Source organism: Phascolarctos cinereus, unplaced genomic scaffold, assembly GCF_003287225.1.
Source record: "Phascolarctos cinereus isolate Bilbo 61053 unplaced genomic scaffold, phaCin_HiC Scaffold_1;HRSCAF=81, whole genome shotgun sequence".
NCBI classification, from domain to species: domain Eukaryota; kingdom Metazoa; phylum Chordata; class Mammalia; order Diprotodontia; family Phascolarctidae; genus Phascolarctos; species Phascolarctos cinereus.
Window position 1 is genome coordinate 104,535,320 of NW_027555514.1, and position 24,201 is coordinate 104,559,520.

The following is a 24,201-nucleotide window of genomic DNA, read 5'->3' on the forward strand; positions in this document are numbered from 1 at the left end:
GAAAACCCCTAAATCAGGCTATTTTCAATAGATCCTAAGGCAACATGTAGTGTTTTCATCACTCCCATTTAATGAAGGTCCAGGACCCTTTGGAAAGGATCTTCCCTTTAGAATAGGCAAGAAGAGCAAAAGTAGAAGTGCTTAGTAATTCAAAAGAAACAAAATACACAAAGATGATAATACTGTTCATGAATCATGTCAAATAATGAGGAAAATGAGCTAAAGGTGTAAAAAAAAGAGGTAAATATGCCTAATTTGTAACCATGAGTTTTGGTGGGATGTAATGCATAGCTGTAATGCCATAATGGATGATTATACTTTAGTCAAAAGAAAACACAAAATAAAGAGGACAGTTGAGTAGAACCATTTAAGAATAACCTAATTAACCTGTGGAAGTCCATAAACTAAAAGTGGGAAGCATCTGAGAATCAAAAAGGGACAAGCAGAAGTAATATTGCAGTAGAAGTCAAAGATGCCCATAACTCTCTCCTCTTCAAAAAACCTTCACTTGATCTGTCCATCCGAACTAACTGATTCCATATCTCTTCTCTCCTTTGAGGCTAAACTCCTGGAAAAGGCCATCTACAATCAGTGCCTCCACTTTCTTTCCTTTTACTCGCTTTTTAACTTTCTGGCTTTGGACCTCATCTTCAGCTTTGTTGAATTATTCAAGCTTATAAAGCACTTTAAATGCCAAACAGAGTGATCTCTATTTTATTTTAGAGACAAAAGAGAGCCACTGAAACTTCTTGAGGAGTGACTTTGCGTTAGGAATATATTAATTTGAGAGCTATGTGGAGGATGTAATACAGAGGAAAAATACTGAAGGCAGAGAGGTCAATTAAGAAGTTGTTACAATAAGAGACAGTGATAACAGAGGTGATGAGGCCCTAAATTAGGACGCCTATGGTGTAAATAGAAAAGCGGACATATGGAAGAAAGGTTGAGGAAGTTGAAGGGATAATATTTCTACCTGACTGGATATGGGGAACAGAAAAAGAATGAAGAGCTGAGAATGACTCCTAAGCTGAGAACCCCAAAGTGGAAGAATAGTGGTATCTTCAACAATAATAGATAAGTTATGAGTAGGGATAGATTTAGGGGGAAGGATAATTAGTTCTGTTTTGGACATGTTAGGTTTGAGATATTGGTAAGCTGTCCAGGTAGAGATAGACATTAAATAGTTGGAGATTTGGGACCGGAACTCAGGAGATGAGAGGCCTGGAAAGATGATAGCTGAACCCATGGGAGCTGATGAGATCACCAAGAAAGAGTGTAAAGAGAGAGAAAGGGAAAGGCTAAGGACATAACCTTGGGGTACACCCATTCAGAGAGGCAGTACACTGATAATGATCTGGTAAAGGCCTGACAAATAGGAAGAGAATTAGTTTATAAAAACCCAGAAAAGAAAGAATATCCAGAAGGATGAGGTGGTCAGCAAGAAATACTGCAGAAAAGTTAAAAAATACCAGGAATGAGGAAAGGCCATTGGATCTAGTCATAAAGAGATCACCGGTGACCTTGGAAAGAACAATTTCAGCCAAGTGTGGGGATTAGAAGTCAGGCTACAAGAGCCTAAGAAATGAGTAGGACGTGAGAAAGTGGAAGCAATGAGCGGAGATTTTTTTCCCCTAGGGGTTTACTTGTTAAAGGGAGAAAATACATGGGGTAATAGCTTGAAGAGTTGGTAGGGTCAAGAACAGAATTTTTAATGATGGAGGAGATCTGGACATATTTGAAGGCAGTAGGTAAGGAATCATTAGATAAGGAGTGGTTGAAAATTAGGGAAAAGGGAAGATATAAGATCCAAGCTCTTAGAAAGACTACTTTAATTGCTATGTAGTTGAAAGAGCAGAGAATTTGACGTCTAAGTGGCACTTATTATCAGTTTGATCTTGGGCAAGTCACCTCACCATGGAGGGGAGGAACCAGATGATGTCAGAATTTCCTTCCTGTCCTAACCAGATATCATATGAAACAATAAATGACATGAAGAGAATAATACAGGGTAGCTGAAAAGTGCAACCTAAACTTTAGATGTATAGGTTTCAGAATTCAGAGAAAGGATGAGGTAGGATTCCATGTTTTAGGATTGTACACAGGAAATCAGCTCAAGGATGACAGGCTTATCTCAAGAACAAAATTCTAATAACACAAATGATTTAAGCAAGAAAGAAAAGAGGGAGCTGTTTAAAAAGACCAATATGTGCACATGAAATTACACAACTACACTTAGTTGACCAATCAGTCAACTAAGAATAGACAATGGAGGCAAAAGGTATATAAAGATAGATATATGAAAATGTCAGGAACGTGTAAGGCAATAATGAACAGGGGGTTGGGAGGAATGTAATGGGCAATAAGGCCTTTTTATTTTTAATATATTCTGGGGACAAAAGGAAAATAGAAAGCAATAGAACCATTGCTTAGGGTGGAAGATAGATTTATGATGATAACTAAAGATCAAGACAATATGGAACTACTGTGTTGCTTCCATTTCTTCTACTAAGGAGAATGGTTTTCAGATTAGGAGACAGAATAAAAATAGTTAACAGGAAAATGAAAACCAAGTTAAATGAGAAGATTCTAAGACAATACATAACTTGAGCTCAAGCACTGGACTGGGGAGCATGCAATTTCCTCCTCTCCCAGAACTTACTGTCACATGAGGAGAAAAATACCAACTCTACCTAAATCACCAAACCATCTTAGAAAACAATTCTTCAGTTCTCAGGTCCCTTCAAGCTCTGTGGGGGATGGGTTTTAGATAAGGTGCAGCAGACTCATATATGTGGAGGTAGAACTCAATCTGCCCTGTGCCTACCATGACTGATTGAAAAAAAAATAATGCTTTACCCTTCTATAACCGGTGAACATATTAGTAGGAGCCACCACTGACATCTAAGCATCTATATCTCTTTTCTCCATCATTAGAACTAAGATGGTAGAGTTTTAACTCCCAATCCTCCCTTCACCCCAGAGCCTGTTGTCATATGTAGAAGAACCACGTACCCTACCATGCTTCAGTGAAGCATCTAAGAAAAACAACAATTCCTCCCATCTCCAATAACCATCAAAATCCCAGATACAAGGCCTCTTTCCACCACAACAGCCTTGTCCAGGCTAGTCTAGGAACCAAATGCAAACACCATGTATACGGTATATCACAGGGGAGCATCAACCTCCACCAACTTGGGATGAGGCAAAGTAATGCACGAGTTCAGTCATGTCCTGGAGGGAGACGGAGGAGCAGCAGAAGAGGGAGAACCTACTCATCACATATTTGTGAACCCAGAAGCCTGAACTAATCTCCTTGCTAGTTTAATTCCTTATTTCCTGATACTTGAGACAGAACAGACTAATACTGGCTTCTGGCACCACAGGGTCCTGGAGGGTAGGAGCTCCAGTTAACTAGCACTTTTCTTATGACTAGTAAATTCCCAGCCTCTTCTTCTCTAATGATTTATATTTTCTGTCTTCCATATTGAAAGCCCCATCCATTCTCTTGCTACCATTCCTCACTCCTTCATCCTCAATCACTTCAGATGGCCTCTACATCCTTTCCTTCTCTGCCTTCTCCCTTCCATTCTGTCCTCTAGAACACTCTTTCTATGGTTATTAAACTTCCTTTCAGGCTAAATTTCTTCGTCTCACACTCTTTCCATCTTATTGTACTGACTGAAATCTGGCTCCCAGTGGAAGAAGGTTACTTTTACTACTGTGTCTAAAGGTAAAACTAACAGCCAAATAAGGCTTAGAGGAGGTCACAAAAGACAAAACAGACACTTTTCAGAATATGAAATTTTAAAGCTTTTGTATGAACAAAATAACTGCAACTAGAATAAGGAGATATCCAGTAGAGGAGAAAAATATCTTTAGTAAACTTCTCAGGGTAAAGATCCCATCGTTCCCTTTCTTTGCTCAGACCTCTTGACCAATGACGGGTGCTTATAAATGGCTTCTTTAATCTATGCTATCAAAGAGAGTATAGATTTCAGACATACCACATTCACTAGCTGATCCACCCACCAACTGGAAGAACTGCTGGGCAATTTTCAGATGATCCCTCTAAAAGACAAAGAAATATTTTCATTAAAAAAATAAGCAGAGTATCCATATTTTTAATAAGAAAATAATAATATCATCTTATTGTTGGCTATTCTTTTGAGGTTTAAAGTGTCTTCACATATAGAATTTCATTTGGTCCCTGCAGAAATTATTGATCTTACTGCTAATGAGAAATTGGCAAACTGAAACCGAAGAAAATTTGCATAGGGTTTTATAGACAAAAAGGTAAAAATCAATCAACAAATAAATACTCAATGTCTGATACACACAAGGGAACTGAAAGCATTATTCACATCAACAAAACATATTTTAATTTGATTTTTATTTTCAGTTCCATATCAACTTTTTTTAAAAAAGAAAAAGAAAAATATATCTCAATTCTGAAGTACAATTATATTGTAATCTGTCTTTGAAAAGGGATTGTTATGTTCAATCAAAGGAAGCTAAGTATGTTTATATTTATACATTATCATTATTAATATCATTATTCTATGAATAAACAAAGAACATGAAAAATGACAGCATATGAGAAGAGCTTTGAAAAGTATTAAGTTCTATATAAATTAAAATATTATTATATATAAAGGCTGGTACACTTAAATATCAGAAAAGCAATGGGTTTTTACAGGAAGTTGATATTACCCTCATCATCCAACATATATCATAGTATTGTTGGGATGTCTGTACAATTTTTAAAATCTTTACCTGCTACATGATTAAATACAAACTCGGAGAGGAGGAGCTATAAAACTATGCTACGATTGATCTTGCTTGACAGGAGCAATAATTATGGATATAGCTTGTTCAATACAAAATGATAATTCTCAGTGTTAAGGAAAAGTGGCAATTGTTTGCTAAAATGCCTTTAATATCTTTGTGGAATGTAAGCTGATAGCTGATGTACCGAAATGAATGGTATTACAAAATGACATATTCATTTTGAAAACCACTATCAATTGCATTTTGATCCTTATAATCATCCTTTCTATCTATTATAAAGCTATAAAGTCATGAATACCAGAGATTTTATACTCACCAAACCCATTTCTTGTCCAAGAGCTGCATTAACCACCCCCTTGAGGATGTATTCCTAGAAATATAGAATATCATTTTAGTAAAGATAGGAGAGACATGGTAGTGGTATTGAGTCATTTCAATCGTGTCCAACTCTCTGTGACCCCATTTGAAGTTTTCTTGGCAGCGATACTGGAGTGGTTTGCCATTTCCTTCTCCAACTCATTTTATAAATGAAGAAACTGAGGCAAACAGTATTAAGTGACTTGCTCAAGGACATAGCCAATAAGTGTCTGAGGCTGGATTTGAATTCAGGCCCTCCTGACTCCAGAGCCAGCACTCTACCCACTGGGCCATGTAGCTGCCCCTAGGTTTAAGTAGGATCTTTCAAATTCAATTCTAATACCTTCTATACTCCTCCTAACCTAGGGTGTTATTTTACCTAATTCTAGCAATATGTACCCAAGAGATATTTCTTAGTTTCTTAGACCAGTTCCTAAGACACATGAGTCTACATGCTAGAATACACTACTTGTGACATTAACATTTAGTAGAAAAAATTAAAAGAATAAGAGTATCTAGGTTACATTTAATAATTAATTTTCTTATAACTATTGATCAGAAGGTACCTAATAGGATCTGTTCCAACACCACTTGGGTTATACTTTTTATTATCTTCACTAAAAAGTCCCAACTAGCCAATATATAAGCTATTTTGTTTGTTTGTTTGTTTTGTTTTTGGCTAGGCAATGGGGTTAAGTGACTTGCCCAGGGTCACATAGCCAGTAAGTGTTATATGTCTGAGGCCAGATTTGAACTCAGGTTCTCCTGAATCCAGGGCTGGTGCTCTATCCACTGCACCACCTAACTGCCCCCAAAATATGAGCTATTTTGATTCAAGAGGACTCAAAATAAGAGAATAGGCCTGGAGATGTTGAAGCTTATCAAACTGGGGAATATTGCCGGCCTTAGACTCTGTGGCCTAGAAGTCCACATTTTTTATTGTGAATTTCTTTATGTACATATAATTTTTGGGTTCATCACTGCTATAGGCATAAAAATCTTTATACCTCGGCCCTTTTGAAGAACTGGGAATGTACAAAGTAGGTCAACAAAAGCCCAGGATACTCACCTCCTAATACCTCTACACTTCAGGGACATTGTTTCCTAGATTAGTATACACTCTTCTTCTGCGAATTTTCAAGCTAGAATCTCTTTTCATGAGCCTTTCAGTTTCCCTTTCTCAAGCTCTACTGAATTTTTTCTCAAATATTCTTTATTATAAAACATAAAAATTATAAGACATTGACAAACCATCAGCAAACACAAACATTTACAAACAGAAATAGAGAATTGTATATAAAAATGTGAATTTCTATTATATAAAAGGTTTCTTGTTTTAAAGAATATATAAAACACAACAGTGCCAAAATGCCCTGCTCCTCAACTTCCTATTCCTTGTGAATTTCCTATGATTCCCTCTGAAGATCCTTCTGCTTTCTTCTGGGTATTTTAAAATGTTAATTGACACCCTTTTACTTTTCTTCTCTCCCTTTTGTCATTCCTTACAGCTCAATAATATTCGATTATATTCACATACTATAATTTGTTCAATCATTCACCAACTGATGGGCACTCACTTTGTTTCCAATTCTTCGCTCCAAAAAGGTGCAGCTATAAATATTTTAGTATATTGGGTTCTTTCTCCCTGTCTTTGATCTCTCTGAGGTATGTGCCTGGCAATGACATCACTGGGTCACCAGGTTAAATTCCACTGGTTTTCAATGGGTTATAAGTAGTGAGAAAAGAAAATGTTATCAATTACCTGAGGAGTTGTAGGTTCTAGATCTTTAATTAAGTTATAAGCCTCTTGCACATCATCTGAAACACCAAGAAAATTATTCAGAATAAATTCTAGATAGTTCCTGTGATGCTAAAACATTCTTGAAAGAGAAGTTAAGAAGGGTTAAATACATTGATCCTGAATTAATGGCTCTGCTCCAGAGCCCACGTAAACAAACTACAATAAAATCACTCAGAGCCAGGGTTCTAAAGCTCAAAGGGCCTTAAAGACCACCTCATCCAGCCCTTTTATTTTACACATGAGCTAACAAACACCACACAGTGATTACTTGGCATCTTGGTTTTGAAAAATCTCATTAAGTCTTTCTGTTCAAATGGTTACAAAGTACTAGAAACCAATTCAATAAAAACATTTACTAAGTGCCTGTTCTGGGCAAGGTGTTGCACTAGGCACTGAAGGTACAAAGGAGGAGCTTATAATTTAATGCAGAGGGGAGAGATGTATATCAATAACTATCATACAACGGAAAGTGGGAGGACAAAGAAAGACCAAAATGCTATTAAAATGTCAATCTAGAGAGTCTTTTCAGCTACTGGGTAGGACAGAGAGAAGCCTTCAGGGAGGTTCTACTTGACTGGATCCTTGGAAGGGAAGGACTTCACAAGACAGAGATATAGGGGGGGAAGATGGGATGAGGGAAGGATGGGAAGTCCATTAGAGGAAAAGGGGAGAGGGTAGCATAATTAAAGGCACTGAGAGGAGGGCACAGCAAGAATGAAATAGTCCACTTTGGCTAGAAGGATATATGAAAGTTCAAAACATAGCATGTCCCAAAAGTCTTAGTGCAGTTTGAATGCATGAATAGCTTAAAACTGCACTAAGACTTTTGGGACAGCCTGTATCTTGTGAAGGTATACTGTGAAGTCAGAATGTAGTATACTTTGAATCCCCAAATCAGGAATTGACATTATATTGATTATGCAAAGGACAGAGACTTCATGTTTTTAAATGAAGGAAAATGACATTAAAAGAACTGTGCACTTGCTAAAATTTTTTCACTGGTTACAGAAAGATCTGTTATTAGACAGACCACTAGCTGAATATCTTTACAATAAGATTTCTCGATATTATTACAGGATTTGGTTAATAACTGAATCATAAAATGATATTAGTCCCAGCAATGTTATATGACACATGCCCTCATCTGACTTCTCACACATTACCATCAAAACTGTTCTTATTTTTTTAGAATGACACAATGTCCATTCAAAAGAATAAGCTATGCCTAGTGGTCAGCCAACTGATAACCAACATTTTATTTCCTTTTGATAATACAGTAATTGAGCCTCACTATTTCTAAGTATTCAACATGTTCTGGTCATGGAATTTAGTCTAGTGATCTGTTATACAGTAGCATGTATTAGTGTTTTACATGAATTTGGTATCTTCCTCAGGACCTAGCATAAAGCACAGGACTCGGGATGGTAGGAGTTCAATAAATATTTGTTGAATACTGAATGAATAAATGGCATATCGCCCTAATATGCATTCACATTTAATAATATATTTCTGTATTTAAAAATTTAGTTTTCCAATTTTTTCCTTCTTATTGAGAACTTAGCAAGTACAATGCAAAAAACTGCTTAGTCATTAAGTCATGTTTTGGTTTTAAACAGTAATATAGTAAAACCAATTTCTTTCATTCCTTGAAAAGGTCTTTCAGCTGGGAAGACTTGTATGAACTTCACCAGAGTGAAGAGAGCAGAATCCACTCACTAACTTCTTGTAGTCCAGTGGGTTTTAACCAGTTTTTTTTCTCTCGTGGACCCCTCTGATAATTTGGTGAATTCTAACACTACTGGAGTTTGTCATTCATGACTGAAGGAAATGCTAAATTTCAGTTACAGGTTAGTGGAAATAAAACTGTTTTTTCCCAATCCAAATTCACAGATCCTCTTAAATCTATCCACAAACCACAGGTTAAGAAAGCCTTTCTAATATGGCAGAAAGGGAAAACGACAAATGTTGGAGGGGATGTGGGAGACATTAAGGCACCACTGATGGAGTTGTGAACTGATCCAACTATTCTGGAGAGCAATGCCCAAAGGGCTACAAAACCATGTACCTTTGATTCAGCAATACCATTACTAGGTCTGTATCCCAAAGACATTTTTAAAAAGGTGGAAAGGAGCTGTTTGTACAAAAATATTTATAGCAGTTCTTTTTTGTGTTGGCAAAGAACTGGAATTTGAGGGAACGCCCATCAATTGGGAAATAGCTGAAGAAGTTGTGGTATATAATTGTAATAGGATACTATTGTGCTATCAGAAATGATGAGCAGGATATTTTCAGAAACATCTGGAAAGACACGAACTGTTACAAAGCGAAGTGAGCAGAATTAGGAGAACATTGTGCATAGTAACAATAATACTGTATGATGATCAACTATGAATGACTTAGCTATTCTGAGACATATAATAACCCAAGACAATTCCAAAGGACTCATGATGAAAAATGCTATCCACCTCAAGAGAAAGACCTGATGGAGTCTGAATGCAGATTGAAACATACTATCTTCACTTTCTTTATTTCTTTTTATATTTTAGTCTGTTTTCTTTCACAATTAACATGAAATATGATTAATATGGAAATATATTTTGCATGATTGCACATGTATATAACCTATATCTAACTACTTACTATCTCAGGGAAGGGGAAGGTGAGGGATGGAGAGAAGTCAAAATTTTAAAAAAAAGAATGTTAAAATTTTTTTACATGTAACTGGGAAAAAATAATTTTTTGTTTTTAAAAAGAACTCCTGTCTTCATGGGTCACCTGGGGCACTACGAGATGAGTGACTTCTCAGGGTTATATGGACAATCCATGCTGGAGGCAGGACTTGCCCTCAGGTTGAAGTGGCACTGGGGTCATTCTTTATCCAGCATGCCATGCTTCCAACCACTAAGCACTATAATAAATTCTAACTAATAATTAAAAACCAAAACAATCTTTAAGTGGAAAAAATAATATAATCTATTCCAGTCATGCAGAAAAGAAAAATCTGAATCAAGCTAATGGAGATAAACTGGAGATAAATTCAATAAGCAGAATTACAGAAAGACAAATTATTCTGACACACAAAAACTAATGTCTCTAAAATGAAAAGAAACAGATTACTAAGAAAAACAAAAGGCCTAACATCCAGAATCTATAAAAACAAAAAGTGATACACACTGATAAAACTAATGCACATTCCTCATGGAGCTAAGACAAAAGGAAATGAACAGACAATTTTAAAGGAGAAATTACAAATAGTTAATAACAAATGAAATGTTGCTCAAATTGCTTACCTAAATAATAGCCAGAAAACTATAAATTAAGACAACCTTAAGATACTATCTTTATAATACACTTAATAAATTTATAAAATGACAACAACAATAAAAATTCCACGTTGGCAGGATTATATGGAAACAGGCATCCTATAACATAGGTGGGAATATAGACTGGTGAAAACTTTCTGGAACTCACTATGGCAACGTACAACAAGAACAACAAAACTGATGATTCTGGGACCCAGCGAGTCTTTCGCTGGAGCTTTATCCTAAAGATGTCAGTAAGCATTGATAAAGTGTCTGCTCTGTGCTAGGTGCTGGGAGTACAGATACAACAAAGAAAATCATCCCTACTGAGAGATAATAAAGTGATAGAAGAACAAAAATTTCCTTTCTTTTCTTTCTGTTTTTCTATCATTTTGCTCTTTCTCTTCTTTATCCATCCTATCTGTGACTCTTCATCTCAACATCTTGCAAAAGTCCTTTTTTGTCTGATCTTTTCTTCCTCTGACATATTTGAGAAGTAAAAGTATAAAAAATTAATATACAAATGTGACTTTGCCATTATGAATGATAGTTAAATTTGCTAGCCACTGGCACACCTCCCATGAATAGACAGGTGCATGGCTAGGACCTAATCAGGGCTGTAGATTAGAAGTTCCCAGGATACTCTCTTATTTATATTTAGAGGAGAAAAGAGAAATGGGAGAGGAAATGGCAAAAAAGGGAAAGGGTGGTAAAGAGTAAGAAGGAAAAGAAAAAAGAAAAAACAATAAAGGCGGGCAGAGAAAAAAGGACAAATGGAAGGACATAGCAATATCCACCTAGGTTTCCAAGTATGCTTTAACTCCCACTTCAAAGAAGTCAGACCCAGTCAAAACACAGAAATTCAAGTCATACTTGGATTTAAACAAAGCTATCAAGTGCTAAGGACTTGTTACTCCAAGGACTAAGTTGGAGGAAAATGGCATAGGTTCATTACTTGAAATGAACAGTTTATCATAAAAGTCATATAGAAATAACTACAAGCAAGTTTATAATATTAAGTAAAACGGGATGTTAGGGATGGCTTTAAAAACTAGAGAAGTAGTTCAGTATGGGATCAGAAATTAAACAGTCTGAAAATCCTCCCAAGTTCAATCAAGATTAAGACCCATATTTCCTTACCCTGACGAAGATAGTAAATCACTAAGTTTAGTCTAGCTTCAGGAATAACATCAACCAGGGGAGGCAAAACCTGCAAAGCACCTTCACCGCCTCGGAAAACAACCTACAGAGAAAGAAGTCAGGTTAAACTGGCAGCAAGTATAGGGATGGAGGGAGGGAATGCTGGGGCAGCTAGACTGGGGGAAAAAGCTTCTACATATTCCTGGACAAAAGGTATCTAAAATAACTTCAGAATACTTGGATTTATGGGGAAATAGTTTACCAATTATTTAAACTGAGTATTATTTAGCTTCTGTCACTCTTTTTTCTTTTTTTTGTCAGCTTTTTGCCCTGTCAAACTTAAATGTTTCATTTTTTAAGATTACCCTACCTAAATTCTTGGAAACTCATTAATCTAAATAAGTATATGAGAAACAGAATAAAACCCTAGGGCAACTTCCTTTCTTATTACAGCATCTATTCCTTCCTGCTACCTAACAAATTCAGAAAATTATCTTCCTTATATCTGTCCATAGTTGGAAACGGTTTGAAGTAGATGGTCAAATGGTAAGTCCCTTTATTTATTACTTGTGGCCCAGACTCACTCCTCTCTAAGAATTAAGACTGTAAAATATATGGAAATTGTACGGCTCTTGGAAGAAGAGTGGCATTTTGGGGGTAAACAAAAATGTGAGGATGGGGAAAAGAACAATTAAACAAAAAACATCTCTGAAGTTACTTTAGTAATTCAGGAACAGAAAAATATACTATAAACTTGATTTGGTCATAGAATTAACATGTTTGGTAACAAAAGCCTGCTAGGTGAATAAAGAAATTTAGGTTGTAGTACCAAGGCTCTGCTACCACAGCTTTTTAACCTTGAGCTGGAAAAAGCAGGCCTGCATAACATACAGCCTCCGCGTCACTTGCAGCCCAACAAAGGATTTCAGGTGGCCCCTGAAAAAAAACGTAGGATTGCCACTGAACATTCTCCTACTTGTCACATGACCTGTGGCAACCAACCATTGTCAGTCTGTCTCTAGCCTAACCTATCCGTGGCATGAAAAATTTAGCCTATTTTAATTTTGGCCCCTACCTACTGCCAAGTTGTGCAGGCTTGCTTTAAAGGTTACTGCTCTGGAGGATCTCTAGGTTGAATTGCAACATATTTAGGGGGAAAAAAATGAATGGCAATTCTACTATATTCTAAAATTTTAGTTTATTATAAATATTACTACTTTAAAATCAATATGTATATTTTTTGGAGTGGGGTTGTCAGTAGATAATGGAATTTACTTTCAAAATATCCTGTATGTTGGTTGGTTTCAGTTTAAATGAACTTAAGACTTTTTCTTATGCTTTTGTTCATACGTCTGAATTGCTGAATATACCAAGTACTTGTCAGTAGCAATCAAAATAAAATTTATATTTGAAGTGTAGTTTTGTTCAGACAAAAGTTACAAATTTACTAGTTGAGTTTGCTTTTAAAAGTTTTAAATTCATTTCAAATGGAGGTACAAGCTGCCAGACTTTAAGTAATCCAGCATTTCTTAGTTTTTGCCACTTTTTGAGAAGCTGTAAAAAATGACGATAAGAAAAACATAACTGTACTAAAACAGGAGTTGTCAATAAAAATTATATCTATAGAAATATGTCTTCTGGACCTCTGATAATGTCTTCCACAGTGTTGACGTGAAAATTCCTGCTTTTCAAAACTAACATCTATAGGAGGATAATCCCCAAACCTGTATCTCCAACTCTAACCTTCCTCTAGAACTCTATCTTATTTCCAATTCATCATAGTCTCAAAATTACTACCCCTCCTTTATTAATTTAATTAATGATACCATTATTTTCTCAGCTACACAAGATCAAAACTACAAGTCCTTCCATTTCCTCTACACCCAACAGAACATTAATTCTTCCCAGTATCTTTCCCAAGTATTCTTTTCTATTTTTATCCTTAACTCCTTAGAAAAGATCCTCATTTCATGTCCGGCTCAGCCAGGTCTCCCTGTCCCTATTATTTTATCTTTTGAACTAAATTATAAAAATTAAGTCAGATTAATCTTCCTAAAGCAATGCTCTCATTACATATCACTCTACCACCCAAAAATTTGCAATGGATCACCAAATTGTACATGTTAAAAGAATAAATTTCTTAATCTGTTATTTAATCTGCAGTTGTCCATATACTATCTCCCAGTACTATCTCAAAACTTTGGGAATTTATCTCATATCATTCACCAATCTGGCCCCAATGCACCTTTCTAGGCTTATCATTAGCCTCAATATTAAAAATTTCTCTCACCAACCAAACTGCTTAAGCCACAGCTACTCAGGATTTGTGCTTTCTTACCTGTGCATTTATGTATTACCATTTCTCTGTACCAGAACGTCCTTCCTATTCCTCTTCACCTACTGAAATCCTACCCATCATTCTAAGCCCAGCCAAGTCCCAAGTTGCCAATAAAATCTTCCTTCCTAAATTATTCTCATCTACACTGACCTCTTATATTCTCCTCTGAATTTATAGCACTAAACTGTTTATGGAAGTAATTTGGAAATTAATTATTTATAACTGTGTGTACTATATCTCTTACATTACCATCTTTGGTTGTTATTAAACTTGTCATTGTGCATTAGTCTAGTCTAAAATCATAAAACTTGGATTCTACTGTCTGCTCTGTCCCTAGCTAGATGGGTGATGTACAAATCACTTAACTTCTCTGGGCCTCACTTTCCTCATCTAAAAAATAAGGTAGCTGAACTGATTCATCTTTAAGTTCCACTTCAGTTTTATATTTCTACAATTCTAAAGAGGGAGCCATCAAAGTATCAAATATGTAAGAACGTGAGAACTGAAAAAAGACACTTGGGCCCAGGAAGAAGGTACCAATCATTTTTAAGAGTACAGTTTCAATATGGTGGTTTCAGCTGCAGCCCTCTAACTGTTCCCTAGGCTACAAACTTTGTGGGTCCTCTATCTCCCAAATACAACCAATCCCCATGTAAATTTTGTTTTAATGTTTCTTGTATCTGTCCTTTTCTATTTATACTGCCAGAACACTAGTTTGAGCCTTCACCTCACTATTGCTAGAGCTCCTTAACTGGGTTTCCTGCTTTCAGGTTCACATGCAGCCAGTTTATCTCACACGTTATTAGATTAGCCTTCTTAAATAAACATCATATCATTATCTAGTCAACAATCTATAATAGCCTTCTGCTATAGGATTGATACAAATTCCTTAGCTTGTTTAAAAAGGGCATACCATAATGCAATCCCAATTCATTATACAATTTTATTTCTCACTCCTCCCAAATATAAACTTTTTCTTCTAGTAAACCAAATCTGCTTACTGTCCTTCATGAAGATAATTGTTAATCTTTCCTTTGCCCTTCTGATTATGCCATTTCCTTTCTTGGAACGCCTCTTCATTCCTCTCCAAATCTCATCCACCTTTCAAATTCTACCTCTATGATAAAGCCTTCTTTAATTATTCCAGCATACATTGATCTTTCTATATTTAGCATCTACTACTATTCTCTTCCTTAAATTATTTAATTATTTCCTATGTGTACATAATCACTGTAAGACTGTGAGGTTCCAAAGGTAAGTAAACTATATATTAATACTTCTTTTGTATTTCCCCTCCCCACAGCAAATTACTCAATGTAAATTTATTAGTTTCTTGGCTTATAGTAGAATGCTATTTGCTTGTGAAATTTCCTGCACAGATTTATGTGTGTAGGTGTGTACCCTTCCCTGACAGAATACAAGCTCCTTGAGATGAGGGGCTGTTTCAATGTTGTCTTTGTACTGAAAGTGCTTAGAATTGTGCTCAGCACATAGTAGGTGCTTAATAAGTTCTTAATGATTGAAGAAAAATAAAAGAAATTTTCTGCATATATCCTTTTATAGAATAGAATGTACTACAGTAGGATAGAAGCCAATTCATTCAAAATTGGAACCCATTATTTACCAGATTGTGCTTGATAAGTTCCTTTGCAAATTCAAAGGAAGAAGAGGCATTGTCCATTAGGCTCTTGAGTTCTGCCTAAAATTCAAAAAAGACATAATTAAAAAAAGCATAAAAATATACTATTAGTGTTTTATTTCCTCACCATCTTATTATATCCTTATAATGCCTTATAAAGTACTTTCATTTATATTGTCTTATTTATATATGTGTGTGTAGGTGTGTCTGTGTGTGTGTGTATATACACACACACACAGACACACACACACACATATATATATGTATGTATACACATACGTATGAATGTGTGTGTGTGTGTAGATACACACCACAACCTTCAGAAGTAGGTAGTAGTGGTATTAATGTCTCCATTTTACAGATAAGAAAACAGGTTATATGTTTAGCAATTGGCAGAGCTGGAACTAGGTATGTTTGTTACTTCTTAATCTAATTACAGATCTGGACCTGTCCATTAATGTGGTCAAAATCTCTAACATTTCCTCAACCATTCATTATTCTCTTGTCCATCAATCTCTATCTACCTTATTAGCCAATCTGGATCCCCATGATCAGCTATGTCAACAATGTATCCTAGAATCCTTTGCATGATGTTTTGTCATACTTGTTTATTCCCAATCCCTGGGAACTTCTACTGTCTTCTTAATTTTACCCATTAAATACAGGTGTTTCCTATAATGCTACTCCCAAATCCTCTTCAACATCTCTACTACCTCTGTTTACTTTATTTAATTCCACTGATTCATGTATTCGCTCCTCACCTGTTTCAGAGAAGTATCCTTCCTTCTTACCAAAGCTAACCTTTACACCTATTACCTTGATACTGTCCCTTCTGAGACTCTGGTCTACCAGAGTCTAGCCTCTAGCTTCATCTTCATTCTCTCCTTCATTTCAATGCCAAACTTTTTGAAAAGAGTAATCTATCTTTATGCCTCTGCTTTCTCATCACTTGTTTCTTACTATCTTGTGATCTGGCTTCTCCCCCCTACAATTTTACTGAAACTGCTTGAAGTTAACCAATAAACTCCTAATCATAAAATCCAATGGCTTAAAAAAATAGGTTGCAAAATCACTTATGAAGACTTTTTATTTAATCATCTTTTTAAAAAAGTATAATTTTTAATTTCAATATTCTTTTAAATTATTTAATATTCTTTTAAAATTTTGAGTTCCAAATCCTCTCCCTCCCTATAACCCCTCCCCCACCCACTGAGAAAACAAGTAAAATTATATTAATTATATATGAAATCATGCAAAAATCATTTCCATATTAGCCATATCTCAAAAAAGAAAGTGAGAAAATTACATTCCAATTTGCACTAAAAATTCATCAGTTCTTTCTCTGGAAATGGACAGCCTTTTTTCATCGTGAGTCATCTGAAATTGTCTTAGATCGCTGTATTGATCAGAGTAGCCAAATCTTTCACGATTATCATTAAAACATTGCTGTTACTATGTAATGATCTCCTAGTTCTACTTACTTCACTTTGCATCAGTTCATATAGATCTTCCCCCCTCATCATTTCTCATAGCAAAATAGTACTCCATCATAGTCATATGCCACGACTTGTTCAGCTATTCTCTGATTGATGGACAACTCCTCTAGCAGTGGTATTACCGGGTCAAAAGGTATGCACAGTTTTATAGCTCCTTGGGCATGGTTCTGAGTTGTTCTAGAGAATGGCTGGACCACTTCACAAGTCCACCAATAATTTATTAGTTTACTTATTTTTCTTCATGCCCTCCAGCATTTGTCATATCTGATTGGTGGGAGGTGGGTACCTGAGAGTTGTTTTAATTTGCCTTTCTCAACTGGGAGAGCAAGGAATAGTTTACCTATCAGATCTATGGAGAACAGAAGAATTCATGACCAAACATGAGATAGAGAACATTATGAAAAGCAAAATGGATAATTCTGATTACATTAAATTGAAAAGTTTTTGCACAAACAAAACCAATGCAACTAAAATTAGAAGGAAGGTAGAAAATTAGGAAAGAATTTTTACAACCAGTCTCTCTGATAAGGGCCTCATTTCTAAAGTATATAGAGAATTAAGTCAAATTTATAAGAATATAAGCCATTCCCCAATTGATAAATGGTCAAAGGATATGAACAGACAGTTCTCAGATGAAGAAATTAAAGCCATCTATAGTCATATGAAAAAATGCTCTAAATCATTATTGATTAAAGAAATGCAAATCAAAACAACTCTGAGGTACCACATCACACCTACCAAATTGGCCAACATGACAAAACAGGAAAATGGTAAATGTTGGAGAGGATGTGGGAAAATTGGAACACTAATGCATTGTTGGTGGAGTTATGAAATGATTCAACCATTTTAGAGAACAATTTGGAACTACGCCCAAAGGGCTATAAAAATGTGCATACCCTTTGACCCAGCAATAGCACTTCTAGGGCTATATCCGAAAGAGATCATACAAATGGGAAAAGGACCCACATGTACAAAAATATTCATAGCAGCTCTTTTTGTGGTGGCAAAGAATTGGAAATGGAGAGGATGCCCATCCACTGGGGAATGGCTGAGCAAGCTGTGGTATATGAATGTAATGAAATACTATTGTGATATAAGAAATGATAAACAGGCTGACTTCAGAAAAACCTGGAAAGACTTGTATGGTCTGATGCTGAGTGAAATGAGCAGAACCAAGAGAACGTTGTACACAATAACAGCCATGTTGTGCGATGACTAATATTGATAAACTTAACCCTTCCCAGCAATGCAAGGATCTAAGACATCTCTAGAGGCCTCGTGATGGAAAATGCTATCCACATCCAAAGAAAGAACTGTGAAAGTTGAATCGCTATTTTTTTCTCTTCTGTTGAGTTTTGTTTCCTCTTTCTGATGGTTCCTCCTATTGGTTTTAATTTTTACTTACAACATCACTAATGTGAAAATATGTTTAACAGGAATGTAAATGTATAGCCTATATCAGATTGTGTACCGTCTCGGGGAGGGTGGTGGGGAGGAAGGGGGAGAAAAATTTTTATGGAAGTGATTATTGATAAATAAAAATAAATTAATAAAATTTAAAAAAAATTTTTTTAAATGGCAAACAGGGGAAAAAAAAGAAAGAATTTTGTTTGCTTTAAGGATTCCTCAGGTTCCCAAAACATTTCTTCAGATTAATTTAGAAATAAAAAAGGAATCTGCTAAAAATAAAAAATGTAATCCATTAATAAATAATGAATGTATAGTTAAAAAAAATTTGCCTTTCTTTAATCAATGGTGATTTAGAGCATTTGTTCATATGACTATAAATATCTTTGATTTCTTCTTCTGAAAACTGACTGAAATCCTTTGGCCAATTGTCATTTGGGGAATGGCTTTTTGATAAATTTGACTCCACTCCCTGCATATTGGAGAAATGAGGCCTTTATCAGAGAAATCTGCAATAATATTTTTTATATTATTCCAATATCTATGGTACCTTTTAGAAAAATGTAGTTTCCCTGATTATCTTTTTAATTAGCTTTATTTTTGCTTTGTCTGAGATCATGATTACTACTCCTGTTTTTTTAAACTTCAGCTTCAGCCCTTTATTTTAACTGTATGTCTTTCTATTTCAAGTATGTCTTTTGTAAAGAACATATTGTTTCTAATTCATTCTACTATCTGCTTCCATTTTATAGGTGAGATCATCCCATTCACATTCACAGTAATGACTACTGTGTATTTGCCACCATTTTATTTACTTCTGTTTACCATTTTCTCTGTTTTTATCCAGTCCCTCCCCAAAATTTTGTTTTGCTTCTGACCACTGCATCCCTTAATCCACTCTCTCTTTTATCATTTCCCATCCCACATTTTTAATCTCCTTCCCCTCTTATTTCCCTATTAAATGAGATCGATTTCTATACTCAACTTAGTGTGTGTGTGTGTGTTTGTTTATTCTTCCCTCTTTGAACCAATTCTGATAAAAATAAGGTTCAAGTTGCCCACTATTCCCCCCACCACTACAAAAGCTCTTACTTACCTACCTCTTTCATATGAGAAAAATTTCTCCATTCTACCTCTCCCTTCCCCGTTCTCCCAGAGCATCTCTGTTTCTCACCCCTTCATTTTTTGGGGAAAATTTTTGGAAATCATCCCAACATAATCAACTCACACTCATACCCTTTGTCTATGTAGACTCCTTATAACTACCCTAATAATGATGAAGTTCTTAGGAGTTACGTGTATCATCTTCCCACATAGGAATACAAACAGTTTAATCTGAGTCACTTCCTATTTCTCTTTCATGTTTATCTTTTAATCCTTTTCACTAATCTTACCTTTGAAAGTCAAATTTTCTATTGAGTTCCGATCTTTTCAACAAGAATGCTTGAAAGTCCTCTATTTCATTAAATATCCATTTTTCCCCCTGAAGGATTATACTCATTTTTGCTGGGTAGGTTATTCTTCATTGTGATCTTAGCTCCTTTGCCTCCTGGAATATCATATTCCAAGCCCTCCATTCCTTTAATGTGGAAGCCATTAAATTTTGTAGCAGTGATCCTGTCTGTGGCTCTACGATGTTTGAATTATTTCTTTCTGGCTGCTTGTAATATTTTCTCCTAGACCTGGAATTTGGCTATAATACTCATGGGAGTCCTCATTTCAGGATCTCTTTCAGGAGGTGATGGGTGGATTCTTTGAATTTCTATTTTATTCTCTGATTCTAGGATATTGGGGCAATTTTCCTTGATAATTTTTGAAATATAATATCTAGGCTGGTTCTTTTATTATTATGGCTTTCAGGTAGTCCAATAATTCTTTTTTTAATTGATAAATAGTATTTTATTTTTTCCAATTACTAGTCCAATAATTTTTAAATTATCTCCCTTCAATCTATTTTCCAAGTTAGTTGTTTTTCTGATGAGATAGTTCACATTTTCTTCCATTTTTTCATTCTTTTGACTTTGTTTTATTGTTTCTTGAAGTCTCATGGAGTCATTGGCTTCCACTTGCTAAATTCTAACTTTTTTTTTTTTTGGTAAGGCAATTGGAGTTAAATGACTTGCTCAGGGTCACACAGCTAGTGTTATGTGTCTGAGGCCAGATTTGAACTCAGGTCCTCCTGACTCCAGGGCCAGTGCTCTATCTACTGCGCCACCTAGCTGCCCCTAAATTCTAACTTTTAAGGCATTATTTTATTCAGTGAGCTTTTTTATCTCTTTTTCCATTTGGCCAATTTTGCTTTTTAAAAAGTTATTTTCTCCAGTATTTTTTTAGTGCCTCTTTTACAAAGTTGTTAATTCTCTTTTCATAATTTTTTTGCATCACTCTTATTTCTTTTTCCAATTTTCCCTCTATCATTCTGTTCTTTAATACTTCCAGGAATTCTTGTTGGACTTGGGTCCCATGAACATTTTTCTTTGAGGCTTTGTTTATAGTTGTTTTCTGCTGAGCTTTTGTCTTGGTCTTCCCTGTCACTGTAGTAGCTTTTTATGATCAAATTCTTTTTGTTGTTGTTTGCTTTTTGTTTGTTTGTTTGTTTCCTCATTTTAACAGCCTATTTCTTGACTTTGAACTTTATTTTAAAGTTGGGATCTGCTCACCTGGGGGTGGGAAGGCATTATTCCAATCTTCAGGCTTGCCATGCGGCTGTTTTCAGAGCTAGTTCTGGAGGATCTACAAGTTTTTGGTCCTTCCAAGGTGGTGTGATCCAGGGCTACTTGTAGTCACTGTACCCTGGACTGCATTCTGGTCTTCACCCAGGAAAGATCCCTTCTTCCCTGCAGCCACAAGTTGTAAGGCTCCTCTTGGCCCTGGAACTGTGACCAAGGCCCCTGCTCCCTTAAGACTGATCACAAGCACTCCTCTCCACCCTGGAACTGCAACCTAGAACTGTGTATGGGCAATAGAGCTGCTGATCAGTACCAGCTACACCCACTGCCAGCAAAGGGTCCTACCTATAATCTCTTTCTGAGCAGTTGTCCAACTCCCTTACTGTCTTCAAGTTGAGAGCTCCCAAAGTTGCTGCTGCTTGCCGTGGCCATCGCAACCACCTCCAATATCCACCGCTGGTGCTTCTGCCATGCTTCAGGTCAGCTCCCAACCCAGGGTTACAGACCTCTCCTGCCAAACTCTTAAGTTGTCGTAGGTTGAAAAAATGTCTCACTCTGACCTTTTGTTGGCTTTGCTGCTCCAAAATTTGATTTTGATTAATTTATGAATGTGAAATTATTTTAAAGCTCTTTGGAGGGGAATATTTGGTAGGTTTTTGGTTTGATGCCTGTACTCTGCCATCTTGGCTTGCCTCTCCAACGGCCTTTTTTCAATACTCATCTCTCTTAACTTCATTAACCATTTACTGCTTGAAACTCTTCACCCTCAGCCTCACTATGTTGTGGTTTTTCTTATATTCCTCTGCCTCTATAACACCTTCTCTAAGGTGAAACAGGTAAAGGGGAAACAATTGAAATCTGACTATTTTAAGGGTGCCTCACACTCACAATGCATTTGTACCTTGTAAAGGATACATGCCCCTTTCAAAATCTAGTGCATCAGTTTGGACCTTGTAGAGCATATAAAACTTTGTTCAGCTGACTTGCACTTGGTAAAGGACATGATGCTTTGAGTAATTATTTTCATATGAAAATGCAAAAAAAAAAACCATTAAGCTACCCACATGGCATAGATTTTTCTCTGTATATTTTCTCAGTTACTTGCATGGACCATTAGGAAAGCCTAAGAATTTTTTTTGTGTTGTTTTTTCTTTTTTAACTGAAGAACCCTGAACTCCAGAGCTGTCTTCTAGAGATAACTTGGTAAAAAGTCACTGCTTGGTTGTGACCTAACATGCAGAAAAGCAGATTTGGGAAATGTACTGGACAGTCACCACAAATTAGGATGAATGAGGGCTCTCACAGTGGGGATCCAGCCCTTTTACAGAAAGAGTTGTCCTAAAGGATGACCTGCTCTCCCACCTTCTATCTGCGAGGTGGCAGGACCCAGAGGTGAGTCCCTAAGAGAGTTGAACTGGGGGAACTTCTGCTAGTACTAAGGTAAAGGTCCCTGATCTTTCTGAAACAACACCAAAATACTCCAGCTGAAGATTGCAGCTGAGCCTGAAAAGAGAGGCAGTAGAGACTGCAGCCACTCAGGGAGGTCAGTTTGAGAGAGAGCCAGGCAGGCATCAGACTGGATGAGCAACCCAACTACTCACACAGACATAAAGAAGATTCTATAGATAAGGCAAGACCAAGAGAAGTCATGTGAAGCTGCCACAGTGGAAGTACAGTTGCCAGAAGACCTAGCAGACCAAGTTTCTGGGAGTCAAGCTACCTTAGTATAAAGAATGTTAGGACAGGCTAAGGCAGTGAACCCACTTAACCTACTCCCCCACTTTTCCTCCTTCCATTACAGAATTCCTAGATAGTATTTCTGTATTTTTTTCTTGGGCAGCTAAGTGGCACAATAGATAGAGCTCTGGCCCTAGAGTCAGGAGTGAGTTCAAATCCATCTTCACTCTTACTAGCTGTGTGACCCTGGGCACATCACTTAACCTCTGTTTGCCTCAGTTTCCTCATCCATAAAATAGGGATAATAATAGCACCTACCTCCCAGAGTTGTGAGGATCAAATAATAATAATAATATTGATATTATTTATAACAAATAATTATATAAGAATTACTAATGATAATAGTAATATTAATAATAATAAATCAGATAATAATTGTAAAGCACTTAGCACAGTGCCTAGCACATAGCAGGTACTAAATAAATTTATTCCCTTGGGTTTCTTCATGAAAACCCTCTGGGTATGAGGAAAGTCTTTTTACCTTTCTTCCTTTAAACATTTACTTTGTCTTTGCAAACAATATTAAGTACAGACTTACCCAGTCTAGGTGTACTTATTGGAAAAGTGGTTGGGAGGAAGCAATGGGGACAAGGGAGGATGAATCACTAAAGAAGAAAAATAAAAGATTAAACACTGCAATGTATTGCCAGAGCACTGTCTCTGTTGGGGGCTCTGAATTAAAAAGGAGAGCAATAATTACACATCCTTTAAGAAGATTTTTCAGAGCAGGGAAGGAGCTTTTATGCCAGGACACCAATCTAGGCAGTGTGTCAGTGGGTAAGGGAGGTGGGGATGGGAGGGGGTGGGTGAGATAGGTGTGGCTGAACAACCCTGTTCACCATACAACCCCTACCCTTGCTACACTATATTATGATTATAAGAAATTGGTAAGCAAAGTTTGTGGTAATAGTTTGTTTGATGGTGGGAAAATAACTATCAAAATGTAAATAATGTGTAATTTTCTTTTTATGGAAAATTTATGAATGTCAGACCTGTTAGTTTTGATAGATTTGGACATACTGAGAACATCCCTAAAGCTCTGCATTCTCTTTTCTCTATATTCACTTAAGGTGTTATATGATCAGCAAGATGGTGATATGTGTTGTTTTCAACAGAACTTTCCAACTCTAGCAACCTCAAATCAAGAAGAAATACATCATAAATAATAATAAAACTATGGCAACAAAAGAAGACAAACACCTCCACATAAGTTAAATAAAGCCTTTTAAAATAATAGAAGATGGCTGAACTCCTTAAAGCTTCTATTCACCCTAACTACCCCCAGCCTTCCCACAGGTCAAGTAACCTGTACAAACAAATTGGCAGGCTTGTGTCTTAGGCTCCAGGTCTGGTGGTCTCTCTACCCTGTCCCCTTGAAGCAGTGATACAGTCACTCCACACCCCAACAGGTAAAAAGCACTGATCTTATTCAAGAAAAGGCAAGGGAAGAAGGCTCTGGCAGTGCAAAACTGGCAAGAGTAGACTGGACTTCAATGCCCAAGGTCAAAAGACCTATAAACTTAGCTG

The 24,201-nt window shown here is 36.3% G+C and overlaps 1 protein-coding gene across 6 annotated transcripts in view; it reads right to left on the reverse strand.

Moving 5' to 3' along the window:
* IFT56 (intraflagellar transport 56) overlaps positions 1–24,201 on the reverse strand; it is a 77,363-nt gene that overhangs the window by 22,322 nt on the left and 30,840 nt on the right. For all 6 annotated transcript variants that reach the window (XR_002326715.1, XM_020998075.2, XM_020998076.2 and 3 more), the window contains 5 exons: positions 15,351–15,425; positions 11,389–11,491; positions 6,908–6,963; positions 5,105–5,158; positions 4,005–4,068 (listed from right to left, as the gene is read on the reverse strand). Coding sequence is in view for 5 of the 6 variants with exons in the window: in XM_020998075.2 (XP_020853734.1) it covers positions 4,005–4,068; positions 5,105–5,158; positions 6,908–6,963; positions 11,389–11,491; positions 15,351–15,425 (352 nt within the window). In the remaining variant the exon portion in view is untranslated. The remainder of the gene's footprint in view (positions 1–4,004; positions 4,069–5,104; positions 5,159–6,907; positions 6,964–11,388; positions 11,492–15,350; positions 15,426–24,201) is intronic.